The sequence below is a fragment of the Bos taurus genome, chromosome 8 (assembly GCF_002263795.3).
Source record: "Bos taurus isolate L1 Dominette 01449 registration number 42190680 breed Hereford chromosome 8, ARS-UCD2.0, whole genome shotgun sequence".
NCBI classification, from domain to species: Eukaryota; Metazoa; Chordata; class Mammalia; order Artiodactyla; family Bovidae; genus Bos; species Bos taurus.
In genome coordinates, this window is record NC_037335.1 from 64,854,640 (window position 1) to 64,882,537 (window position 27,898).

General features: G+C 44.5%; 1 protein-coding gene and 1 pseudogene across 4 annotated transcripts in view; both read left to right on the forward strand.

Annotated features, from left to right (window-relative positions):
* Positions 1 to 3,215: 3,215 nt before the first annotated feature.
* On the forward strand, positions 3,216 to 5,077 carry LOC107132702 (glutaredoxin-1-like; annotated as a pseudogene).
* A 12,569-nt stretch (positions 5,078 to 17,646) lies between these two features.
* The window catches only part of NR4A3 (nuclear receptor subfamily 4 group A member 3), a 42,394-nt gene continuing 32,142 nt past the window's right edge, over positions 17,647 to 27,898 (forward strand). The window contains exons 1-5 of one of the 4 annotated variants that reach the window (XM_015472563.3): positions 17,647 to 18,202; positions 21,510 to 21,683; positions 22,752 to 22,823; positions 23,730 to 23,882; positions 24,529 to 25,514. In XM_015472563.3, coding sequence (XP_015328049.1) covers positions 22,793 to 22,823; positions 23,730 to 23,882; positions 24,529 to 25,514 — 1,170 coding nt within the window. In that variant the 5' untranslated portion in view covers positions 17,647 to 18,202; positions 21,510 to 21,683; positions 22,752 to 22,792. The remainder of the gene's footprint in view (positions 18,203 to 21,509; positions 21,684 to 22,751; positions 22,824 to 23,729; positions 23,883 to 24,528; positions 25,515 to 27,898) is intronic. The other 3 variants (XM_010808008.4, XM_015472564.3, XM_005210213.5) reach the window with 3 other exon arrangements.

Genomic DNA, 27,898 nt, shown 5'->3' on the forward strand with positions numbered 1-27,898 from the left:
TCTGATCATACATACAGAACCAATGAGATCATACATGTGAAAATATTAAGAATACTATAAAATCCTTTACAAATATGAATTATTCTTCTTAAACTTTATCTGGAATTTCAAATGAGGTTTGAAGTTTGGGTTCTTTATTCAAGCCCACTTACTGCAACCCTTTACACAAATCAGTACTGCCTAATTTTAGCAATGCCAACCTTGTATCAATTTTTAATATTAAATTTTATTTATAGAATTAAGCTATTACTAAAGTACAGAGAACTTCTTTAGTGCTAGGATTTAATGAAAAGGTCTAATTACCACTAGCCTTATCAGCCATTTCTCTTCCCTCCAAATATCTTCTACTACTGTCATACTAATTTAGAAAAGAGACCATCTAATTGTTTTATTGCCCCATATACATGAACAAATCAGTTCTAACTGATTTGCCTTCAAAGATATCTGTGAACTCACTTAACAAAATCATAATTCTTTCTCTAGCTGACCTTAATATTCCATACTGAATTCTTCTGGCTAAGAATGAACCATTAATAACTTCTTCCTCCTATTTTCTGGTTTTCCCCAATAGGTGGATCCTGATCTACTGCCAGATCTAGTTCTTCTTTCCTGAAATCAAGTATATTTATGAAGTATAATCATAAACTAAGAGTATTAATTCTATCCATTGTACACTAAAGTTTCATAACCCTATAATCTCACTTTATCCATGTACGAGTTTACATTTTCTAGAGAATTCTTCCATTTTTATTTCACAAGAAATATCATCAAACATATTCTGAACTATTGAGAAGCTAGTTCTACTGCAAGCTTCAAATTTCTTTCCTTCGGAGCACAAAGTTTGACATTAAAAATAAAGAAATGGCAGTCTGATGATGCAGTCTTTATTTTCTTGTTCCATAATCATTCTTTTCTATATCACAGTTGAATGATATTCAGAGTTTCCTCAGGTCTAACACAGAATACCATAAACATTTCATTCTTTGAAATTTTGCCTCTTCAGAGTTAACGTAAAAGAATTCCTCCCAAATAGAAGTTCAAAACAATAAAAATCTGAATGGACTCTTGAAATTTGTAGATGCAATAATAATCCATTGCAAGTATTATCATCAGTAACACCTCCTTAAGATGAGATGTCCTTCAAGAATACATTAGGTGTCCCTACCAAGCCACTGAATTATGGGCAGTAAGTTATTTTAATATATTTAAATTCACTACCTTTCTATAAGCAAAAATCAAATCACTTCTGAGATATAAATTAAAACACCTGGCTCTCCCAATGACCACTAAATATTTCAAATCAAAAGTTACCCTTAGGAAATCCACAATCATTATTTTGTATAAATACAGATGAATACTACTCTATACCATCACAGGCTTTATTCACCTACACATGGGTCTATAGAGGTTCCTACTGTATCATCTCAGATCAATAAGAAATTTAGTAACAGTGGTCTCCTAATTCTCTAAATGACCTACATAAAAGTACATAAAAACTGTGAATCTCTTCCAACAACAGGAGCCTCTACATTTTTCAGACAATTGATCCCATGTGAGACTGCCAACATACTATTTATGTATCAATACACCTGATCAGGAAAACCTGAAGTAATTAATGATCTTCGTTAAGAATGTCAACTCTGGATCCCTTGAGGGTACTTCTTAAGAAACTGAAGACATCCTAAGAAGCCATCCATTCCCCAATCACACATCTTAGGAAACAAGTGTAGAACCTGGCTCCTCGCCACTAGAGGGGGGTGTTTCTTCCATTGGTTTCTCTTTCCCTTAATTTGGCTTACCAGAATTTCTGGTTGAACTAGAAATAAGCCTGAAGATCAACATCCTGACCTTTATTTCCCCTTCATACTGTGTGGCCCTTTCTTTTTATTTCAGGCTGTAATCTACCACTAAAATATCAACTTCAACCCCTGAATACTTGTATAATTATGTCTCACATCATATTTCATTGCCTTTTTATGAACATTCTAACAAGCTACAGAGTTGATTCTAGAGACTTCGACATTAGTTTATCTGAAAAAAAAAAAAAAAAAAAAACCAGAAAATCCAACCAAGACTGCTTATTCTTTTTCAGGAAAAAATTCTTCTTTCATTTGCCATGTTCACATTATTTCATTTGAATCCCAATAAAAACTACTGGGAAAAAAACTGAACAACTAATAACAAATTCTAAAGAAGATACTCAGTCTCTTTAAGTGACTTGCCCAAGATTTCAGGTAGCAAATAGTGAAGCCATAATAAGACTCACAAGCCCCGACCCCTAGACATGTCAGGTGTTACTTGTACTATGCCATGAGTAAAAGGCACTAGATGAGAAAATGGACTGAGGACTGACCTAGTCTTACTATTTGCCATACTAGTCTAGAGCAAACAGCTATGTGACTACTTCAGTCAGTCCAGTTCAGTTGCTCAGTCATGTCCAACTCTTTGCGACCCCATGAACCGCGCAGCACACCAGGCCTCCCTGTCCATCACCAACTCCCAAAGTTCACTCAAACTCATGTCCATTGAGTCAGTAATGCCATCCAGCCATCTCATCCTCTGTTGTCCCCTTCTTCTCCTGCCCCCAATCCCTCCCAGCATCAGGGTCTTTTCCAATGAGTCAACTCTTGGCCTGAGGTGGCCAAAGTAGTGGAGTTTCAGCTCCAACATCAGTCCTTCCAATGAACATCCAGGACTGATCTCCTTTAGGATGGGCTGGTTGGATCTCCTTGAAGTCCAAGGGACTCTCAAGAGTCTTCTCCAACACCACAGTTCAAAAGCATCAATTCTTTGGCACTCAGCTTTCTTTATAGTCCAACTCTCACATACATGACTACTGGAAAAACCAAAGCTTTGACTAGATGGACCTTTATTGGCAAAGTAATGTCTCTGCTTTTTAATATGCTGTCTGAGTTGGTCATAACTTTTCTTCCGAGGAGCAAGCTTCTTTTAATTTCATGGCTGTAGTCACCACCTGCAGTGATTTTTGGAGCCCCCAAAATAAAATCTCTCACTGTTTCCACTGTTTCCGAATCTATTTGCCATGAAGTGATGGGACCCGATGCCAGATCTTAAATGTGACTACTTAACTCACTACTACTTCTGACAAAGATTATATACATCTTAGACTAGCCCCTACCTGCCATGAAGTCACAAAGTGAGACAGGAATGGATGAGAGAGATAAAAGAAGAGAGGCTCAGGGAAGAAGGAAGAGAGGAAAATAAATTTATCGAACAATCTTGAGGTCAGGCATAAGATGCAAAGAACTCAAGAACAGGGACTAAAACATATCAAGAAATCAGAATCAGGAAAAAGAACAAATGAATGACAAAAAAGCAGTCACATCACCAGACAGTCAAAGGATCCAAAAGGCTCCAGAAGAGATGACAGGTGCTGGTGGATTCCCTGCTGCCTTCTGTGAAGAACCCTGGTCTAATGCAGAGCCTCTAAGAGAAGACTGAGGCAAGAGCTGGCTGGTTAAAAGCTGCACCCACTTTCTGAAGCCATTAAATCTATCAAAATCAAATCAAAACCAGCTGCTGTGAATCTGCCTGGGACAAAGTGAGTACACCACTCAGAATGCTTTTGGCTGCAAGTGACAAAATGCCAGATCACGCTGGCTTACACAATAAGGAACTGTATCATCTCACAGAACTGGAAGTTCGGAAGTAAGGCAGACCAAGTACAATACAATCAGCAGTTCAGTAAGGTCATCAAGAACTCAGGTTTCCTCTCTCTGCTCTGCCATCTTCTAGATCAGCTTCCTGCTTAGTTTTTTTCACTACCCTAAGATGTCTTGTGCAGTTCTAGCCATCATATTCAGACATAACAGAGTAAGAGGAAAAAAAGGCACCATCTCTTTATCTCTTTTTAGGGTCAAGAAACCATTTTCCAGATGCACCCTGACCCTTCAGACTTTCCGTCACATCTCACTGAACAAAATAGGTTACAGACCAACTCCAATTCTTCATTAGCAGATGAAATGGGATTAACCATGACTGCTTAGACTAATCATCCAAAACAGAATGAAAGCTGGGTAGTCAATCACCATGACCATACGATGGGCAAGTTCTGATGATGAGTATTACCGTGACACCATTTTCACTCCATAACAAATCTATTAACTTATTGTGTTGCTTCCAAGATCTTAACGAGGCATGTGCTTTGCCCAAAATTTGAATAATTACTCTTTGCTCACATTCCATACCTGCCATCATAAACTTTTTAATCAGTTTTAAAACATTTTATTATAATTTTCTTGGTCCATCTATTAAAAAAAAAAACACTTCACTCCCAAGCAATATTTGCAATCGAGGTGTCCTCCCAGAGAGGCAGCAGCCTGACAGCATGGCTCAAGTATTTGTGAACAGCAAGATCCAGCCTGGGAAGGTGGTCATGTTCATCAAGCCCACCTACCCCTACTGCAGAAGGACGCAGGAGATCCTCAGCCAACTGCCCTTCAAACAAGGGCCTTTGGAATTTGCCGATATCACAGCCAACGGTAACATCAACGAAATTCAAGATTACTTGCAACAGCTCACAGGAGCCAGAACGGTACCTTGGGTCTTCATTGGTAAAGAGTGCATAGGTGGATGCACTGATTAGTAAATATGCATGAGAGAGGGGAACTGTTGACATGGCTAAAGCAAATTGGAGCTCTGCAATAATTACAGAGCAGACCTAGGCTGATAACCCTTTTGAGGGATGGATGGCATAGCAGATAACAATAGCAGTTCCTAGAGGATGGACCTGGGGCGACTTTACCCAGCTACAGTGGACCTGGGGCGACTTTACCCAGCTACAGCAATGGTTTACTTAAAATTCTGAAATATGTTAACCTCAATAAAGGGGGAGGGGCATTTTGGGAGGCAAAAAACAGCTTATTTTGACTCAGTATTAAAAAATGGACCAACTTGCCCAAAACAACAGGTCTGAGCAGTCTGATGCATGTCTCGGCTTTCATGTGGATTGGCCTTTGGGTTCCAAAGGGACATGACAAGGTATGCTTAGGATTCACTCACTGATCCAAATCTCTGTGGCACATGTTCTTAGCAAGTGTTCTCCTTCTGCTGGGACACTGCTACCTCTAACTCCAGTGTTTCTCAACCAAGTATATCTCAGGTCCCCGAGGATGAAGCTAGAGTTTGTTTTCTGCTACTGCCTGAAAATTATTTTGTTGAGTTTGACTTCCTAGAATTTGTATTATGAAATCAATAGGTATTTTGAATGTGCTTTTTCAAAAGGTGTCTCCCAGGCCACCATCCCTACCCCACCTCACCGCCTCCTACTTTGACAGTTACTGCTGTGAACCACTGTCCTGAACCTTGACAACTCACAGATCTCATAGGAAATGTTCAACAGTTCTGTGAGGGGGCTGAGCACCCAATCTGAGAGATGCCATAAAGAAGTTAGACATTGTTGGTCCACACTCTGTGCTACAGGATCAGAGGTCTAAATCTAGATGCGGTGATCATATGGCAACACTGTTAGGTCAGATGGTGTTCCAGAGAATCCTGAACAAGCATGTATTATTTAGATTACAAACAAAAGAAAAACATAAAAATTTAAATGTTGCGTGGAAAATATGTATCCCCCTCCCCCAAAAATATGTCTCTGAAAATAGCCAAATTTGGAAAACACTGTTCTAAATGTTCACTCTCTCCCCTTTTTCCCCCTCACTCTATGAGAACTTAAGAATTCCTTATTGTGAAGGATTCTAGAATTGCAAGATTAAGTTAATTTCCTTCTGTAGTCTCTCAAGTATGAATGGTTAATTTCTTCTCTATGAAAGAAGTACCCATGGATCACACAGTGATTTTTGCCGAATTCTTTTCTACATACTCAAGACTTTAAGGAATGTCATCAATGCAAAATATACCAACTTCAAACATTTTTTCACATTTATCCCTCCTTCCATCATAAATAAAACCACATGCTATTGTCCTTCAAAAAAAAAAAAAAAAACAAAACTTCAATGCAATATCTTATAGCAAGAATGGTAAATAGTTTTGTCACAGCAACTCCAGTAGGTACATCTACCTAGAATCCCATTTTAAGAAAGATCCAAAGCTGAGTTTGGATCCAATGAGTAACAGTACCGTGACTGATCAGTGATGTCTACCATGTACTAGATCTTGGGCACAACACACAACATGTATCTACCAGCCTTGATTTAGAGAAAAGCTATTTAAATAATTTCCCATCAATGATAAATGGATTTCTCTGCCTTATTTTTATTTTAGTCGGGACCCAATCTAATTCCTCTTTATAACTTCCATCTAATTTACATATATACACATAATATACATTAAGCATGAAGCATGAACACCGAAAATTATTTTGTAGATGATCAGAGTTCCACAGAGACCCTTTTATAAATACACAGAAAGGATGGACAGAATCACTTAATTTATAAACTGTCTCACTTAAAGAAAGCGGGGGGCTCTTTGGGGCCCAGGCTAGTGATGGACCTCAGGAGGCTTCAGGGACTGAAGGAAAAAGAGAATGGCTGTCTATTTTCAGTTAAGGTGGACTGGCCCATAGTTGTAGGTCAAAAAGTAGAAAGGAACCAAAGTCTAAAACTGGACAAAGGTGATGAACCAATAGCTGCAGAATGCTTAAATAATGGCAGATTACAAGCAGCATTCAGAGTTTATGTGTATAAAATGCACTTGAAAAGAGAGAAAAGGACAACAGCAGTTATTCTTCGGTAAATTATAATTTATGGCTTTTTTTTTCCCTTTTCTACTAAGTCTTTCTACTCCTTATCTTCATTTTTCTGAGTGTCCTGTACCACATACGCACTGCCATTTTAATGAGGGGAAAAAAGCAATAAAGGAAACATGTTTTTATCTTATCGCTCAATGTTTTGGTTGTTCCAATAACCTCTTACTGACTTTTAGTTAAGATCAAGTTTGTCCAACTATGCTATCGTTGGGCAGCTAGGTTGTTTTAATCTTTTGGTATCACAAGCAACATAGTGCTCCTGTAGTTGAAAATTAATTTGAAATATCAAAGAAGAAAAATTAGAAAAATCTCTAGAAAAATGACCGAAAGTGTTTAAACAACTCATAATATACTAAAAGTATTACCACTCAAAAATTTGTAACTTAGCATATTCACTTTCTACTAAATAATTGTTTTAACCAAATTTTCCAGTTGAATAGTTTGCTTTCAACTAAGTTGTATTTGGATAAAACTGATTTTCACCAAAATGATTTTAAGATAAATTGGTATTGGACAGAGTATACTACCAGCATTAGGGGGGAAGTCTGAAGGCAGAGATAAGAAATAGGCTCCCCAAAAGGTTCATTAATAAGAACAGGCAAGTCTGAAACAGAAACATCACCAAGGGCAATGGTTCAAAGTAGAAGGAAATGTCTATCAAGGAGCTATAAAACTAGCCCAAATAACTTAGAAAGTGCTAGTATGCATATCAAGTAAATTCAGTTTCAGCTGCCTGCTTGGACACGCTCCCCTAGGAACAATGCTGGATTTTCCCTAGGTTCCCTAGATGAAAAAAAAGTTTATAATCTGTTTGGGGTTCAAAATGAGGAGGCGTGTTCCCCAAATTATTCATCCACAGTCACTTTCCCAGTAAATGAGGTTCTGGAACTGACTACTGCATGATGGGGAACCCAAACCACTTCTTGGGCATATTATGGTTCCCTCTCCCAAATTATAGACAGTAATATCCTAAATGGTCAGAAAAAGCAGAGGTGGCAAATGATGTGAATTTGCACAGAAAGAAGCAACCTGAACTGGATTGCCTCAGGAGTAAAATACCCAGGTAGTGGGTTTCAGCTTCTGGAACAGCTGATTAGCATGGCTAGAGCCCTCTCTGGTTTGAACAATCTTCAAAGGAACCTGATTATAGTTAAGATTTCTTTTTAGTCCATTATTGCTCAATGGAAAATCCTGGAGAACTTTCTTAGAAGCCTGTATTCATTCAAGTATTAACTGGCTGCCAAACCGCTGCTGTAGCTGAGGTAAGTAGAGAGGTAGCAGGGTGGAAGGCAAAGACATCTTTGCCATTAAAGAAGGTGTTCTCTAGGAAGGAAAATGGAGAACTGCATTTACATTCAGTCACAGCAAAGCAGGTGTGAAAAAACAAGGCATATGAATCAATCTGTTTCTAGTAAGAAGTAAAAACGTAGAGAGGGACTAGTCACAAATGGTATTGGGGCAAGTGAGTAGCCACTTGGAAAAAAAATTAATTTGGGCCTATCTCTCATACCATACACTAAGAAAAACACACCACAAAACTTATGTGTAAAACAGAAGCCATAAAAGTAGTACTAGAAGACAATTATAACCTTGTAAAGAGACAGGCTTCTCTAACTAGGACAGAAAATCCAAAAAGTATAAAAGGTAAGACTGACAAATTCAACTACAGCTTAGGAAAAAATCTACCTGGCAAAAACACCACAAGCAAAGACAAAAGACCAATAACAAATTGGGGGTAAAGGGGATATTGCAATTCACTTTGCAAACCTCCATATTATAAACATCAACCACAAACTGATGTTCAAATGACTCCCCCCAAAAAAGGCAAAGAATATGAGATACTTCACAGAAAAGGAAATACAAAAATATTTTAAACATATGAAAAAATATTCAAACTCACTCATAAAAAGAAATAAAAATTAAAAGTACACTAAGAAATTTTCACCTATTAGATTGGAAAAAAAATCGAAAGTTCAAGAACACATTTTGTTGGCAAGAAGACGGGTAGCATGGTGCTCTCAGACTCAAGTGGGGATATAAACTGCCTCTATGAAGGACAAATTGGCAGTATCTATAAAATTATTATGAGATACAGTCTTTGACCAGCAATTCCACTTTCAGTAATTTATCCTACAAAAATACTTGCACAAGTGTGAAATAATCTATGTAACACTGCAGCACTGTTTCTAATAGCAAAGACTGAAAATTTCCCAAATGTCCATCAATATGGTACTGATCCTATATCCACACAACAACATGCAAGAGATCTCTAAGACATATTGTTAAAGTGAAATATACTTCATATATTTCTCCCTTGTTATGTAAAGAACACTAAAACACCCTGTTTTGTGAAAAGAGCAGAATAACATGCATAAGCTTTCACTGGTTAAAAAAAGGAAAGCAGAACAGAATTTATATTTGTATTGACTTGGATATAAATTTTAAAACTCTGAAAGGATAGGAATTGAGTAGATGCTGGATAGAAGTGGAAGAGAAACTTTTTATTTTTAAACATATTGTAGACTCATGTGAATGCATTTCCTTTGCAAAAGTTAAATCTTACAGTTTAATATAGTAAATGTTTAAAAAATATAGCTTGAGTTCCTCGATAATATTCTATACCCCTCCATTTTGCACCCCTCCATTTATAGGTTATAGATGGTAGACAAGTGACTGAGGCCTTGAACTTCAAATTCAAAGCACAATGAATGTTACAGAAGGAAATATGATATGGAGAAGGGAAGAACTTACCAACGAACAGGTTATATAAACCAAGGCAGAGACACTAAAGAAAAGAGGGAAGGATACTATCGTGTGAAAGATCGGAGCAAAAGTGTCACATCAAGATAAAGAGATAAACCAGAGGTTAACTCTTGAGACGGTTCAGGATCAAAGGTGATATAATTCCATAGGGTACTTGAATCTGTTAGTTCAAACACAGATGTCACAGAATGCTGTGACTCAGGGGTGCTGCCCTCAGGTGGGCAGCTGCAATGGAGGGAAGGGCAGTGCAGACGCAGCAGCACAGTGATGAACAGCGGGCCTTCTCTGCTGCTCACAGGCTGAACCCGAGTGAAACCCTCTGAGAAAAGCAAATAAGGCCACAAGGCTGGTTACAATAAAGGAAACAGTATTTTGAATGAAGTTTCTTGAAAACTGCTTTCATTCATTCATCAAATGTTTACAGAACACCTACTCTGTGCCAAGAACTTCTCCACGGGCTCAATAAATTCATCCCCCCAAATAAATATGTCCAAAATAATTTAAACCAAATGGCATTTTAAAAGATTTTTGAGATAAACAGAAGCTTAAAAGTTTAAAAAAGAAGTCGCTAAAAGTTAACTGACAACTATAAAGTGCTAAGAAACTATGGTAAACAGATTTCAAAATGTACACAGGATATCTTATTGTTTTTTAAAAAAGTGAAATCAATGACAACATGTGAATTTAAATAAGACAATCATTTTTAGAAATTATAATGAGGAATTTTACTAAACTTAAAATATGGCTTCATATTCTCATCACCACAATTGATAAAACAAGAAAACATAAATAGGGAACTAATTCAGAACAGATGTCAGGGAAGAATTTTTCCAGTAGTGAACTATAAACATGAGAAGCAAATAATGAAAAATGTATTATGGTAAAATTTAGAATCAGTTACTAATTACACGATCCAAGTAGTAAATCAGATACCTAAATACCTAGAAGAGGCATTTAAAATTAATGGACAAAACATGTTTTTACTATTCAAACCTAACTCAGATAATACATAAACCTGCAATGTGTTAAAATTTGGCTATTCCCCAATGCCTATAAAGTCAGCTCTTATTTATCCATAAAGGAGAAGGAAATGGCAACCCACTCCAGTATTCTTGCCTAGCTAATCCCATGGACAGAGGAGCCTGGTGGGCTGCTGTCCATGGGGTCGCACAGAGTTGGACATGACTGAAGCGACTTAGCGTGTGTGCATGTATTTATCCATAAAAATGTATCCAACTGCAAATCTAACAAGTTTGCAAACAGAACTTATTGAATTCTTCCTGCCTGATTTGCTAACATTTTTCCAACTTAATACCTTTGTGGTACTTTACTTTTGACCTGCTTTCTCAATATTTCACTTTATCTATTTACACTCTAAAAGGAAATGTAAAGACTTACAAGCCCACCATCACCAGTCCTTCTCTAGGAAAAAGCAAAAAGGACAGTTTCACCTTAGCTGCTACATTTAAGAAGAAATGATTTATGCTTAGCATGCAGTAAGAATCAGAAAGCAACCGGAGTAGCAAACAACGGTGTCTATTCCAATGAAAGTTTATTAATTTGTATGAAGTCAATTTGTGATTCATCCATATTCAAATGAATGAACAAAAACAAATTCCAAAGCTAAATATAAAATGACTTTTGGACTATCCAGATTTCTGCTTGTTTTCACTTTATGGACAAAACAAGGCTGTGAAGCTGGCAGTCCATTGACTCTCTCAGGTCACCAAGATCTCACTCAATGGCTACAGTTATTTACCACATAGGCCAAAAATGTTAAGCATGATATTACTACTACTACTACTATTTGTATAGTATACAAAAGAGTTCTGAGCCACCTGACTACAGCAATCAGGTAGTGACAAGAGGCTAAGTCAGAGCTGACACAAGCATTCAACCTCACAAACTGAAAGATCCTTAAAGATCACATGGTAAGCCCAACATTATTATTTTACAGATGATGATACTTAGGTTCCCCCAAAAGATTACTTAACTTACCCAAGGCTCAGCAGTTTCACAGCAGCAAAACCAGTCCAAGGCCTCTGAGAAGCAATCTAGTGCTCTCTGCAAAATACAGCATCCCACTCTTGGAGAAAATGCTGAAGGACTGACCTTGTACATGTGAGGCAATCTTTTTTTTTTTTTTTCCCAGAGTTGGGTGATAGTAAAGGGCTATGTAGTTAGTTACATGTGAGGAGATACTTACTTCATCCATCAACCCAAGATAAAATGCAGATCTTATTTCATAGCCCTAAATAATATCCTGAATTTATTTATCAGACATGAGTAATAACTTTTCTCCCCCATATTACTGTGGGCTTCCAGAGTTTACCAGCAACTGGCGAAAAACATGACAAAGAAATAAACTATCTTTTCAAACATACTGCAAGCCTGTCCTATTATTTACTAATGCGGTTTCCTTTGTGGCTCAGACAGTAAAGAATCCACCAGCAAAGGGGGAGACCTGGGTTCAATCCCTAGGTTGGGAAGATCCCCTGGAGAAAGGAATGGCTACCCACTCCAGAATTCTCACCTGGAGAATTCCATGGACAGAGAAATGTGGTAGGCTACAGTCCATGGGATCACAAAGAGTCAGACATGACTGAGCAACCTTTACTCACTCACTGAGAAAAATATTATTTAATGAGATTAAAAAATAATATTAGCACTTATACTATTAAGTAATCATTCCATCTCTGGCTTTTACTCTTTTCTGAAATTTTCCATAACAGAAAGTCTATGCTGCTTTATTATTTACTTTTTCCTTGTTAAATATTAATATTCAAATTCCCATGAGCCTCTTTCTAAAACTTCTAAGAAACCAAAATTCCAAAATCTCTTTGCCTAGCTTATTTCAACATATATGTAGTGTCACACAAATCTACTTACATATATTTTAGAAAAGATAAGAAATTTAAGAATTTTTATGTTTAACTGGCTATACATAGGTGCCATGGTTCTATTTCCTGAACCTTAAGAAATTTTCCCAAAAGAAGTTGATATTAATATTTCCTCACCTACAGCAGCCCATTCTTCATTGAGAGGAAGCAGCACAAGAGAAAGTAAAAATAGAGGGGAAAATGATAGAAGAGTCAAACCAAAAGTCTGTCAGGAAAAAAAAATCATAGCAAATCTTCCTACACAGATATAACACAAGTCAAGCTGCAATTTCCTTGTATCACCATGCAGCCGTCCGGCCTTGTGGTGGGCATCTTGACAAGGTATATTCAATTAAAAGTGTTAAAACTTAAAGAAAAGAACCAATGTATGATATCATTTTGTCCATTCATTCCAAGAATATCCTAATCCATATAATTGGTTACTTATATTATAGATGTTCTCTATTCATATTCAAATTTAGATGGGGGAATATTTTATGGGTATTTACTATCTCTGTTAGACTTAGGAGCCACAGGAATTTCAAAGATATATGAGGCATGTTTTTGAAGCCTACAGTTTGACAGGAGAATAAGCAATGTACACAAGAGTACAAAAAGAAAGCAGTGAAATAAGAACTTTATGAAAGACTAAAGCACAATCAGAATTCATTTCTTGAGCTAGTTTTAGAGGAAGGGTAAGATTTCAATAAGCAGAGACAAAGAAGAAGAGAACTCCATAAAAAAGAAAACTATGAACAAATGTGGCAGGGTAAAAGGATGTCTTCTGAAGCACAGAGAGGATATCAATTTGACTAGGACAGGAAAATTACTTGGAAATAAAGAAACCAAGGTGTGCAGCCTTTGGGGTTTTATTTTGGAGACAATACCCAGCTGCTGAAGACTTTTGAACCCAAGGGTGATATAATAAAGGCCTACATTTCATATGTTTGGAAGAGACTATTAAACCTACAGTGTTATTTAGCATAAGCGTAAAAAAAAAGTGATGTAACAGAAGCCATACTTGAGGAAGAATAATTTGGCAATAATAGAATTGACAGAGAAGGGATAGTATGCAGGCAGGTCAGACAGAATACTACAATTGTCCCACATTCATAAGCCGAGTAATTTAAGTGGATAAGTCAATGTTATGCCAAGCTACCACATTTTATATACATATCTTGAATGTAATATAGAACTTCTATAGTGATTCAGGAAAACATGGACTCACACACAAATCTCCTAATTTTCCCTCCTATCTTCACCTTAGTAACAAATTCTGGCTTGGAATTTTTATTTCACTTTACCTCACTGAAGTTTTTTATCAATAAGACTCCTTATCATCTTTACATATTAGCAAAATCAACAAGATGTACATTATCAGTGCTTAATCAGAAGCACTTAAAGCAATTTTTAAACCCTATTTTGTTAAAGAATTTGCTTTATATCATACACAATAAATTTCCCTCAAATTTCATATTTTATTTTCCAAGAGAAAGAGCACTTTCTTTCTTGCAGACTACCACCACATAATCAAAACAAACAAAACGTAATTATCCAGTGAATGTGTAATAGTTACTTCATAGAGTTTTTTAATAGATTGGCTGCCACCAAGTATCATGAAAGCAGAAACTAACTGCTTTCTTTGCTTTGGGTGTAAACTGGGCCACACATGAATGTCCCTCTTCTAGAAAAAGGACCAAACCAGGTTAAGTTTTCAACATTTCACAGATTAAGATAGTCTTATTCTACTGGATTTCCCAAAAGAAGAGATTTAATTATAAAGTACCGTTTTATTAAAAAAAAAAAGTCATCAAAAAGGTACACCGAAATGGTCAAGTTACATAAGCCTTACAAAAAATTATGCCTCATTTTTAGTAAATCAGAGTTTTGAAACAGTATGGAACAGATATTTGAAAAAGAAGACTGAAAACATTCACTTGGTTTGAGGTCATCTGAAGAAGTGCATATGATTAGGGCCCTAAGTTTAAGCAAGGGGTGGTGTCCCAGTTTGTAAGAAAGCCTAGTCTCTGCTTCCAAGACTTTCCATTTGAGTGCAAAAATGTTGCCACTTATCAGCGACCACTGGAACCTCTCCAACAGTCAGTTCGGCTTCCTACCCAGAGGAGCACTGAGACAGCTGATTGGTTCAGAGCAATCAGACAACAGGCCTCAGCCTCAAAGCGGTCAAGGAACAAAGATTGGTGACCAGATATTCAGGGGAAAAAAGCATGGAAAAGGCAGGAGAGGGGGAAGGGGACGAGGAGAGAACATAATTAACCAACGTAAGCGTCCAGAAAGTCACATCCACTCAACATGTCAAAGAGAAAAATGCGTTACCTGGAGACATTCTGCTAGGGGTGGATTTTTTTTTTTTAATTTAAGATAAATAAGAATATCGAAACTGTCACGGAGGAAATCCAAGTCATATGAACAAACTTAACTAACAAGTTTTACATATTAACATTTACAAAACGTAGTTTACTCAACAAATTCACTGAAAGATGTCCTATTTCCTAAAAACTGTACCTAACAGTTGTCCTTTTGAGTGATTCCAGTCCTGCACGCGATTTCAAATTGAAGGGGGAATAGGTGGGGTGCAGAATACATGAAATTTTTACAGCATGGAAATAAAAAGTATTTTTAAACCTTCCTGGGGTGAAAAGTTAGGCAAAAGGTAATACGTGGAAACTGTCAAGTCCTTCTCTACACACCCACCCACCAGATACCATCGCAGCCGGCTAGGGGAGTCTCCCTCTTTTTGCCTGACAGCTTCACTTTCTTTGAGGTCTGGAGCTGGTGATCACACTGGCCCGTCATGGTATTTTCAGTTAACAAAGCAGTTACTCAACAGGGGAAAAAGCCACAAAGGAGCCGAGCAGCTGCTGCTGCACCCGTGATGCAAGTGCAGGATGAGCCCCGGGCCGCCACCGCCGCCTCGGCTCCTCCGTGACGTCCGGGAGGGGTATCCCCGGCCCTCAGGAAGTGGTGGCCGCGGGCGGCTCCGCCCCCAGGCAACTCTGGGCTGGCGAGGACGCCGGGTGGCGGGAAGGCCGGGCCCGTGACGGACGGGGATCACCGGCCGAAAGCCGAGCACGCCCCGCGGGCCGCGCGCCCCGGGCCCTCCCTCGAGTCACCCTTCATGGCGGTCTCCGCGCCCTGACTCGCCCTCCGCTCCCGTCACAGCCCGCGCGCCCCACTCTCTCCCACAGCTCACACCCACTCACCCCGACCCCCTGCGCCGAGCCTGGCCCAGCGTCGCCGGTCACCAGACGGGGTCGAGCCGAGTCCAAGATGGCGACTCCACCCCCGCCCCCGCCCCCTCCGCACTCCGCGGGGTCAGGGCGCCCCCTCACGCGGCGCGCTCGCGCCCGAGGCCCGGCTAAAAATAGCCAGGCCCGACTATATTTGGTGCGGCCGGATCCCGGCGCGGCCGCGCGCACCCCGCCCCGCCCCGCCCCGCGCGCACCCCGCCCCGCCCCGCCCCGCCCCGCCCTTCCCCGCCGGGGCGCTGCGCTGAATGGAGAAGGGGCGGGGGTGACCGAGGGGAACCTACTCCGCTATCTGCGGCGCGCGCCGGCGGCGGGGCCGGGCCAACCGCCGAATTTAGTAACATCGCCTGCGTCAATCACGCGCCTCGCGTGCGTCAGTGCTGCGCGGCTCCAGGTCCTGCTCCCCCCACCACCCGCCAGTCTTTGAATGGATGCAATGTAGCAGCGCCCTCCTTCCTTCCGAGACTGGATTGGAACCTGTGGCAGTGCAGAGACTCTGTTCCTGTCCTCTAGGTCAACTTTCGTAGCACCCTTCCAGGTCTTCTCCACACCACCCTGTCTGAAGTGGAAGTGGAGGCGAAGAAATATACCCAGATCATATATATAACTTTAGTTTTGTTTTCAAGTTTCCTGTGCTAGCTCGAACCTTCGATTCTGAATTGTGTGCTCCGCCCCACCCCACCCCCAACACACACGCAAAGGTTGTGACAGGTCAGAAACATAAATGTCATGTCTGATTCAAGCGGACCACATGGGACCATTGTCTGCATAGATTCACTTAAATATTTTCTCCTCCTCAAAAATTCATTTCTAAAAGTGGTTGCTTGCATCCAGCTGCAACTTATGGAGCTAGAAGACTTTAACTCTGATAAAATTTTGTTATTTTTTTCAGCAAGAAATTCACACTTAAATTCTTCACTTCCAGGAAGAAACTGCTCTCCGTAACAGAATCTCGCAGGCTTTCAGCTCACCATTTCATAACAAACGCGTCTCGGGAGACCAGAACAAATCCCCTAACGAATGACTGACTAATAAATCCTGTTGATTGATTTCGAAATGTTTAATTTGGGAGGTGGAGGGGAGGCCCATCTACAACCATCAAAAAGTGAAAGTGCAAGCTGAGAGTTCCATTTCTGACGGGAGAAGGTGATTTGCAACAGTCAGACCCGCTCAGCTGTTCAACACGTGTGTGTTTATTTTACACACATTAAGTAGTTGCTGCTACAGCGCGCGCGGATGGTGGATGTGCACTAAATTGGGTTATAAAGTCCAGTTAGGAAATTCACACCTTAAGTGTAAAGAAAGAAAACCTTATCTTCCCAGAGCCAACGGTATCCCTGTGCAAAACACGCACCCAGCAAATGACCGGAGGAGGAGAGGGATTAAGCCTAGGCACTAAGAGCCAGAGAGACGAGAGACGTAAACAGCTTTAGGCTGTTGCTTGGGGAAAGCGCAACTGCACCTCAGGGAGTCTTCGGACTGGTGCCTGACTCCTGCACTGGCTGCCAGGTCACTCAGAGAAGCTGTTTGGCGGAGCCTTGCCTTTCGGAAGAGCTGTCCTCTCTCTTACCCCCTCGCCCTGGCTCCCTGCCCCGGGGCAGCCTCGGAGGCGTGCCAGTAGCACTCCTCCAACTCTACTCCACCCGAGCCTGACAGCTGGGCGGTCCCGCCTGACCTGCGGGCGGGCCGCTGCACCCTCTTACCGACTCGCGACCGGGCGAGCCGCGCGGTTGCAAAGGGGTTGGCAGCACTAGTCCGAAAGGTCCCCGCGCCAGGACTGGCTGCGCCGCACAGTTTCCATTGTGCTGCCCTGCGAATGGCCGGGGAACGCGCGCGCGCGTGCTCGCACATGCACACACACACACACACACACACACACCCTCCCTCGCACACGCGGAACCGACTGGGCCAGAGGAGGGAGGAGGAGGGTGACGTAGCGTCCCATGGCGTCACATTGACGTCTCGCATTCCAGGCACTCTATGGAGAGGGCGCTAGGGCTCCTGTGGCATAAATGACGTGCCGAGAGAGCGAGCGAACGCGCAGCCGGGAGAGCGGAGTCTCCTGCCTCCCGCCCCCCACCCCTCCAGCTCCTGCTCCTCCTCCGCTCCCCACACATAGACAAGCTCACACCCGCTCCCTCACTCGCACATACAGACACACGCGCGCACACACGCTCCTCACACACACTCTACTCTCTCCCGCGCGCTCACACCCCTCTCGCCCTGCGCCCTCGCGGGTGCAGCGCAACACCGCAGTCGGACTCCCCTCCCGGGCTCACTTTGCAACGCTGACAGCGCCGGCGGTGGCCGTGGAGGTGGGAACAGAAGCGGCATCCTATCCCCTGGTCGCGGCCGGAGACGGGACGCCCGCGGAACCCCTCGGCGGCGCTCTCCCATGAGTCGGGATCGCAGCATCCCCTGCCAGCAGCTCACTGCCTCTGGGAGCCGCTGGACTTGTACACCGCAGCCCTTCCGGGACAGCAACATTGACTCCCCTCCCAGTGCAGATTTCGGGGCAGCTTTCTAGAAACTCGCACTAAAGACGGAACCGCCACAGCATTCAAGTACGTATGAGATTCGCTCAGTTAATAGGGGGACTTGTTAAAAAGTTGGCGCGCTGAGAAGCTCAGCTTCTGAAATTGACAACTTTTTGAGTTGGGGTTTCCCCCTCCGCCCAGCCTTCTCGCTCTGGCTTTGCTCGCGGAGTCGCCGGTGGGTTCTGATCTGAGACTTTTCCCTCCGGTAGCGGGCCTGCGGGGATCTCTGGAGCTTGTGGGATTCCTCTCCTTATCCGAAGAGGCGAAAAGCCTCTAACAAAGACCAGGACCGGGATTTGTGCAGTAGCAGCTCCAGCGATGTAATTCAGGGTATTTCGGCTCTAGTTGTCATGGTAATGATGCTCTAGGCGGCGGCGGCGGCGGCAGCGGCGGCAGCGGCAGGGAGTTGCAGCTCCTGTGATGAACGGCAGTAATTTTCCTGCCTTTTAACTAGGATTGGAAATAGGGGCTCCAGTGCGTCCAGGTTAATCTACCTAATGGTGACTCCGAGATGGTTGACTGGGAGGAAGCTTGAGAGGGAAGGGGACCTGGCTGGAGTTTGCAGCCGGGTTCGGAGGATCTCAGGAAAGAGGGCGTAATTGTAGGAATGTGGCTTATTGTATTGAAATGAGCCTGGGGCTCCACCAGGCACGTCTGCCTGGCGTCGCCGACTTGCCCGTGTACACTTTTCCCTTCGTAGGTAATCGGGTGTAATTGCCGACCCCCGTGCCCCAACATGCGTGGGGACAGTGCCCCCCCCACCCCTCCTCTGGGCCTTGACTTGGTATGGGTAAGGCATGTTTTAACTGACAGAATTCGCGCTTTTGGAGAAGTTGCTCAGAGTGTTTTACTCTTGATAGAAATGAAAGTTCTCAGTGGTAAGAGAACGGTCAAGCGAGTGCAGCCTGCGGAGACTGACTTCCAAGGGCACCTCTCAAACCTTTTGGGTGCTTGGGGCAATCGTGAGGGAGAAGGCATTTGTCCCTTGATTCTAAAGAACGTTCTGGGAGATTGTCATTTATCTGTTGTGCCCACGGACTGTCTAAAGGGAAGAGCTGCAAGGAGTTTGGTAATCAGAAATCTCAGGCTATTATCCCAGAGTCCTAGAGTGCCGGGAGAGAGGTACAGAGCGCCGTTCAGTCATTTCATCACGAACCCAATCCTGAATCTTCTTTTCCCAAGACGGAGAGATATTTTACAGAACTGAGTTGGGTAAAGGAAAAGCTGCCCAACGTGGCTTCTGAGCACAGTCAATGAAGTTTGAGTTTTTTCGAGTTCTCTTACCTTAACAAGATGCTCATAATGTGACTATCAAAAACCTCTAGGGCCACAGCAGACTTCACACCCGCTCCCAACCCCCGCACCCACCCCACCCTGCCCCCTTCCCCCTTCCCTCGGACCCTGCGCTCGCAGAAACTCTCCCCCGCGGTTTGCCTCCTCTCCCTCGGTCTTTCTGAGAATCTCTGTCTTTCCCTTTCTGTCGATCTCTCCTCCACTCCTCCTGCCCCCGCCCCACCTCCGCCCCCGCTCCCCAGGGTTGGAAACTCCGTGGAGGAGCCCCGGTCACAATGGTGCGTTTCACGGTTTCCTTCACACACTCCACCACGGGGAGGGGAACACGGGGGTGTTCCTTTCGTCTGCCCACGAGAAAGAAAGGGGCTTTGACAGAGGTAGTTATTTCTTCCTAATTTACAACCCCGAGGCTCCGTGTTCCCGGCCGCGGCGGCCGCGAGCGGGAGCGGAGAAACGTGTTTCCAGGCGCGGAGGCTTTGCCTAGGTAACCAGTCGTTTCGGGGCGGGGAGAGAGGGGGGCGCGGAGAGAGTCGAGGGGCACTAGGCTCTGCTGTAGGAGGTGTGGTGTGGCTTGCCCACCCCACCCCACCCCACCCCCGCGAACGCTGGGCGCGCGAGGGAAGCCTCCCTTTCCTTGGGGAGACGCTTCCCTCACCCACCCTAGCCAGAGGTCGATCCTTGGAGAACGACTCCGCTTGAAAGACCCCAAAGAAGGGCGGGAACGTGGGCACCTGGAGGAGGTGGTGGGAGGTTGCTGGAGACTCCCATTGAAGATGCGGAGGGACGCGAAGCGCACGTTACAGCCGTGGGAAGATCCTGCGCTAGGGCGAGCGCAAGCTTTCTGTAGTATCAGCTGGGGCTGGGGGTGGGGGTGGCAAGGGAATCCCCCACTTCCTGGCTGTCAAGGGCTTCCCGGATCTGGGGGCTCCGATCCCCTCTCCTTTCAGGCAAGCCGCGGGCGCAGGGACGGCGGGAGACCAAACTTACTCTATACCCGCGGTCCGCGCACGCCGGAGGTTTTTGGGATTTTGGCGGTTTTTTTTCGGGTGCCGGTTCCCATTCTTATAGCTGTGAGTGGGTCCGGGCAAAGGGGGCGCTATAGGCCGGAGAGTCGGACACGACTGAGCGACTGAACTGAACTGAACTGGGGCCATGGGATCCTTTCCGAGGCCCACCGAAATGCGCTTCCAGGTACAAAGTTTCGCTAAGGCTTTGCGCAGAGACACTTGCCCCAGAGCCGCTCTCGGCGCCCTCTGGAGAGTGCCCCCTCCGAGTCGTGCTCCCTCCGGGTCGCCCTATGGCCCCGAGCCTCGAAGTCGCCCACTCTGGGATACCGCCCGTGGGTCTGCGCAGGGGGGGCCTCCCTCCGCTGGCACCAGCAGCGGCAAACGCCAACAGCCTTGTGCCGTGCTTCCAGAGCCGGCCTATTTCCACTGCGTCCTTTTTGTTTGCTTGACCCCTGGACCCCGAAACTCTCCGCTAATAGAAGCGAAGCTCCATTAGCATTTAGAATGAAAAGCGCAGACTTTCTTAATTCCTCGGGGCATTCATGCATTCGTTCCGGACCCTGTGCATTTCCTACGCAACGTGTAAAATCTGTATTTGAGGGGTGGGGGCGGGTGAAGTTGGAAAATATTTTCCGCTCCTGCACACTCACAGACTCCGATTCCGGCGGAACTCTTTCCTCAAGTGTTCCCATTCGGTTTTCCTGACATCGCTAGCTCGGAACCACTTGGGGGGGTCAGGCAGATTAATATCTGGGCCACAATTGGTTGCGCGTTTTCTAGCCTCGGTTCGGGAACCACAAAACCGCCGTGAGCGCGGACAACCTTTCCTCGGCTTCTTCACGGCGCTGTGATCCCTTTTGCCCAGGGACTCCGGTCACCTTAAACATTGCTTTCTTAGCCTTTTAATTCTTTGTGTCATTTCTAGATATCCCTACCACCCCCACCCCCGTACGCCCAGTCCAGGCCTCGGTGACCCAGCATAGTCTCACTGTGACCTTTATCCTTTCTCCTGGTGCCTGCCCCCGTCCCCCCAGAGCCTACTGCGGAAGAGCGCAGCCCGGCAAGCCCCATCGCTGAGACTGGACCCTCAGCGGAGCCGGGCAGCACCGCAGCCACTTCACCCAGCCGGACGTCCCCGCCTCCTCCACTCTCGGCCTCCGCTGGAGAGACCCCCAGCCCCACCATTCAGCGCGCAAGATACCCTCCAGGTAGGTCTCAAGGCACGACCCCTTATTCTTCCTGGGCTGGGAGATGTGGGTGGGGGAGCCACACACCCACAAGCAGGCTGGTGGACTTGCCCAGCGCCAGGACAGTGAGTGACTGCTGGCCGCGAATTTCACGGCACAGGTGGCTTCTTTGCACGAAGCTCCTCTGGATACCACACGCTGTTGCTACCTAGTGGAGCAGCCAGATTAAATTAAGCGTTGCATTTCTCAAAGATATTTTTCCTAAGAAAAATGCAAATACACCAATAGATTGGGATCTTTTTATACATTTTAATGTCTTCATTTTTGCTTTCCTTTTAATGCTAAGGCATTTAAGAGTTATGGGATCATTTCGAACAATACAAAGCATTTTTGTTTGTATAAAACCCAAATCATTTGAGTGCAGACATTTGGATTATTGAAGCTCAGAGGGAAAGAGGGAAAGCATTTGAGCTGAAAACCAAGGAGGAAATTTGAGTTGGGCAAAAGAAAGGATTGCAGGTTTAGCTTGTAGCACCTCTGTTTGCATTTGGTAAAGGACTTCCCTGGTTGCTCAGTGGTTAAGAATCCACCTGCCAATGCAGTAGGCATGGTTCGATCCCTGGATTGGGAGGACCCCCTGGAAGAGGAAATGGCAACCCATTCCACTATTCTTGCCTGAGAAATGCCATGGACAGAGGAGCCTAGTGGGTCCATAGTCCATAGGGTCACAAAAGAGTTGGACAGGACTTAGCCATTAAACAACAACAAAGGGATACCAGGTGCCTAGCCAAAGAGATGCAAATAAATAGAACTCAGTCCCAGCAAGCTCACCTTCTATCTGGAAACCTCAGAAAGTCACAAAGAACAACAATAGGTAGGGACTGGTGAAGAATGATAGAAAAGAGTCATAGAGAAATCCAAGGGAAGAGAACAAATGAAACATCAGGCAATGTTCTTTTTTTTAATGACTAGCCTTTCATTTCACAGGGTAAATGCTCTTTTAACTTGAAACTAATGATCATTTGTAGGGCCTTGCTTGGAAAATAGAGGCTTGAACTGGCCTCTCCTTATCACTGCTTCTTCCAACAGGCCCTCAACACCTTTTTTCAAGTCAAGATTTCATCCCATACATGTATGACTCAATCAGATTTGGAAATGTGGGTAAGAGAAAGATGTCAAAGGAAATGTGAAGTATTCGCTTTTCTATTAGTCACACCTTTTACACCATAGACTCCAAAGAGACGTTAAGCACATGGTTTTCCTTTGGTTCAGAAAAACCAACCACCAGAAACTGCCCAGTTTACTATTTATATTTAGCCATAGAAGAGAGGAAATAATTAGATACATTATCCACTGGATCCAATATATCTTAGGGCTTTCTCATTAGTTCAACCTCTCTGAACAGAAATAAGTACTCCAGATATCAGTGCTCTGGGGCTGAGGGAAACTATATCTATTAAGAAAATGTTTTCTTTTCTAGAGGTGCTAACTTTTCTATCATAAGAAAATATGTAGATAACTCACTTATCATAACCAAATGGTAGTTATTAAGCAGCTATTGATATATTTATTACTTAGATGGAGAAATGTATATATTTACATATACATTTATACATATACATATACATATATAGTGCTGGAGAAGGGAATGGCAACCCACTCCAGTATTCTTGCCTGGAAAACTCTACGAACAGAGGAGCCTGGAGGTCTATAGTCCGTGGGGTAGCAAAGAGTCAGACACCACTGAGCGACTAACACTTGCTTACATATATGTGCTAAGTCGCTTCAGTTGTGTCTGACTCTGTGCAACCCTGTAGACTATAGCCTGCCAGGTTCCTCTGTCCATGGGATTCTCTAGGCAAGAGTACTGGAGTGGGTTGCCATGCCCTCCTTCAGGAGATCTTGCTGACCCAGGGATCAAACCCAAACGTCTTATGTCTCCTGCATTGACAGTTGAGTTCTTTACCACTACCACTAGTGCCCCCTGGGAACCTATATATAGGTGTATATGGCACAGAGCAGGTTTGGTGGGTGTTTTGTTGCAGCTGCCGATCTTTTTCTTTGCAGATGGTGCAAACTCCCTCGAGCCCATCTCCTGGGCCTACGTTCCCACCTCACCACCTAGCTGGCTGAAATCATCAACAGGGGTCCAGTTTGAGCAGGCTGCCAGTCCTGTTTGGAGGAGTAGGGAGGGGGTGGGAGAAAGCAACCACAAAGTGTGTGGGTACCCTCAGTTGGCACTCATAAAATATTAGAATGTCACTGGGTCAGTAAGTCCCAAGTAGGACACCTATTTTTCTTTCTTTTACTAACACTCAGGTTTACAAATCAGAGAGTTGACTTGGGGGGTGGGGGAGTAGTGGTCTCTTTCTCCCAAAATAAACCAACAGGGCATTCACTGGATTTCTTCTTGTCTTCCTAAATTGATAGCTGAGGTCACTCCATTAAATTTCCAGGGCTCAAAATCACTTTTTAAAACACAATTGGGCTTTTGAGGGAAGACATCAAACTTCCCAGATCTAATGGAGGACAGGGCAAGGGAAGGAAGGTGGACACAGAGGTCCCCAGGAGGCTAGGTTTTGACAGTCTGTGTCCCCATTGACAGTTCCTGAAGGATTCCGTTTTCTGCCCATGGAGGACGGGAGGAAAGTGGGGGAGACGGAGGGAGAGAGGGAGGAAGGAAGGAGGAAAGAAATAAAAAAGGGATGAAAGAGAGAGCGAGCACTGGAGGGAAGGAAGGAATCAATGCTGCTAGAAAGGTGGAAAGACTGTCATTTCCTAGTTCCCATGTTAGAGAGCAATGAATCCATTGCCACCCATTAGCTAGGAAGACGCTTCTGAGAGTTCTTTTTTCCTCTCCCTGCAGATATGCCCTGCGTGCAAGCCCAGTATAGCCCTTCACCGCCAGGTTCCAGTTATGCAGCACAAACATATGGCTCGGATTACACCACGGAGATCATGAATCCTGACTACGCCAAGCTGACCATGGACCTTGGCAGCACCGAGATCACCGCCACAGCCACCACGTCCCTGCCCAGCTTCAGCACCTTCATGGAGGGCTACTCCAGCAACTACGAACTCAAGCCCTCCTGCCTGTACCAAATGCAGCCGTCGGGGCCACGGCCGCTGATTAAGATGGAGGAGGGTCGCGCGCACGGTTACCACCATCACCACCATGAGCACCACCACCACCACCACCACCAGCAGCAGCAGCAGCAGCAGCCATCCATTCCGCCCCCCTCCGGGCCGGAGGACGAGGTGCTACCCAGCACCTCCATGTACTTTAAGCAGTCCCCGCCGTCCACCCCCACCACGCCGGGCTTCCCCTCGCAGGCGGGGGCGATGTGGGACGACGCAATGTCCTCGGCGCCCGGCTGCATCGCGCCCGGCACGCTGCTCGACCCGCCGATGAAGGCGGTGCCCACGGTGGCCGGCGCGCGCTTCCCACTCTTCCACTTCAAGCCTTCGCCGCCGCACCCACCCGCGCCGGGCCCCGCCAGCGGCCACCACCTGGGCTACGACCCGACGGCCGCCGCCGCGCTTAGCCTTCCGCTGGGAGCCGCCGCTGCCGCTGCCGCCGCCGCCGCAGCCGCGGGCAGCCAGGCCGCCGCGCTCGAGGGCCACCCGTATGGGCTGCCTCTGTCCAAGAGGGCGCCCGCCCTGGCCTTCCCGCCGCTGGGCCTCACGGCCTCCCCCACCGCGTCCAGCCTCCTGGGTGAGAGCCCCAGTTTGCCGTCGCCGCCCAGCAGGAGCTCGGCCTCGGGCGAGGGCACGTGCGCCGTGTGCGGGGACAACGCCGCCTGCCAGCACTACGGGGTGCGCACCTGCGAGGGCTGCAAGGGCTTCTTCAAGGTGAGCCGCTCTCCTCCTCTCGGCTCCCCTCCCCTCCACTGCCTGCCTCCCCAGCCACCCGCTGAGAGCATCTAAGCGGGTCCTTCCCGGTCCTAACCGTTAGAGGTGTGATGTTACACTGTGCATTCCTGTAGCCTTTACTAGCACCTTCACACCCACTTTCTTGGGGCCTTTTAACTTGATGTCCATCACAGGAGGCTGCCCCAGGTGGGCTTGCAGAGACTGTGAACTTCCCGACTTGGCTTTACCGGCTGCAATTTTTTCTGGAGAGTTTTCAGAAGATTCGCAAAGGGATCTGTGACCTCAAAAATGCACACACCTCTCTGTATTCCTCTTCTATCCATCCCAAATGTCTGAAGGAATAGTCTTGTGTGCCAGGCCTTGGGTATTTGTATCCCATTTAATCCTCCTAGTGAGAGCTAGGACTCTAGATCAGACAGAACTGAGATTGAATTTTGGCCACCCACTAGCTAGTTTTATGAACGGCATCTTGAGGGTTTAAATTAGTTATCCTTGTTTTATAGATGAGGAGATGGAGGCTCAGAGAAGTTATTCAACTGCCCCTGGACACACACTCAGAAAGTGAGATGGAGGCAGGATGCCAACTGGTGTTTGTCTGACCCCAAAGTGCATGCTTTCTTCACAGTTCAGCAGCTGAAGAAGAGACAGGGACATCTAGGGGATGCAGCTTGGGGCAGCTCCCCTTGCAGAAGAGAGAAGCTGGAGTTTCATCAATCTGCTCCACTTCTGTGCCACACACAAGGCCAGATGTGGACACTCTTCATTAGCTCATAGACCCAAAGGAGAATTTTACAGTGGGAAGGGTCTTCAGCCTCCCCCATATTTTACCCATGAGGATATTGAAGGTTAAAGAGGTGATTTAGTGGTACATGGGGACAGTTCCAGCTAGTTTCTGCTACTCTGGAGTTCATTGCTCTTTGCACCACTCAAAGAGAAAAGGCCTTATTCTCTTGCAGCTCTACTTTTGCTCTTGACCCCCAGACACTTAATTCTGCACCACCCTCCCTGTTCTCACTGCCTTGGTCATTGCATCAGGTATTTCCAAACCCAAGAATGTTCTCCCACAGTTCTCAATTCCTAACCTCCAGTGCTGGCCAGGGTGGAGAGAGAGGAGAAGCTGGATGCTGACTGGGTAATGAGGATTTGGGAGGCCAATAGGCTGAGTCTTTGAGCATGCTGAAATTAAGACTCAGAACACCCAGAAAGGAATCCTTGATCTGTCACCTATTAATTTTATGATGTTGGGTAGGACACTTCCTTCCAGACCTCAGTTTCCCTATCAGGTGAATACAATACAGAGAAGAAGTGTTAGTTTTAAATGAGATAAAACATTTATGAAAATATAATTTTTAAAGGGTCATAAAAGAATAGTACATTGTAAATGAAAACTACAAAATATTTATGAAAAATGCACATGTGTACATTGGTATACATACCAACAAGCAACAGTTATTTTTGATCTGGAGATAGGAATCATGTGATTAATTAAATTGTGCAGACAAATGAGAAAATGTTTGTGGAAAGATTTTACAGTATATTAAGCGCCATACAAGAGGTATGCTAGATTATGATGTCTTAAATGTAGAACCGTCAGTTTAGTCATTTTTTTCTGTCAAGTAACTCCATTTCTTCAGCAGATCTGATTTTTACAGTGTTTCAGTGAAAATACTGAAAGGCAGTGAAACAGGCAGCCAGAAGAGGGAAAAGAAAGAAAAACAATTACGAGAAGTATAAGTAATCCATAAATATAACCACCCCTGAATAATTGAGAGTTGACCTAAATGCAGGAGTGATAATACATTTCTGGTCTGGAAATGTCAATTGTGTTCTCCAACAAGCATCCTTGTTCTACAGCAATACCTTGAAAACAAATCTATACTTGAATGGGTGGGAGTAGGATAGGGGAGAACCACCCCACGGATCTGTTAATTAAGGGAGCAGGAGCAGGTTTTACCCAGTGGCTTTCTACCATTAAATTGAATTCTTTAAAAATGTGACATGAAGTGCAGTTAATGATGGGAATTCAGTGATTGAACCATAACGATCTCTCCCTGTCCTTAAACAGTTGTGCAGGCACACACAAATGTTAGGAAGGTTTCAGGTTATTGGGAAAACATATACCTGAAGCAAAATGCCACCAGCACTCAAATTGGTATATCCTTGAGGATAATGACAAGAAATACAGTTTTCTAAAATTACTTTGAAAGAGAGCTTTTAATTACAATGAAAGAGAGCTTCATTCAGGAAACACAAGTTTCCTACCCTTACAGACTGCTGCAAATTTAAATGCTGGAAACATCAGAAGTATGTTGTATTTTTGAAATTTCTCATTTTGAACTAAAATCACCTGCTAAAGCAGGGAA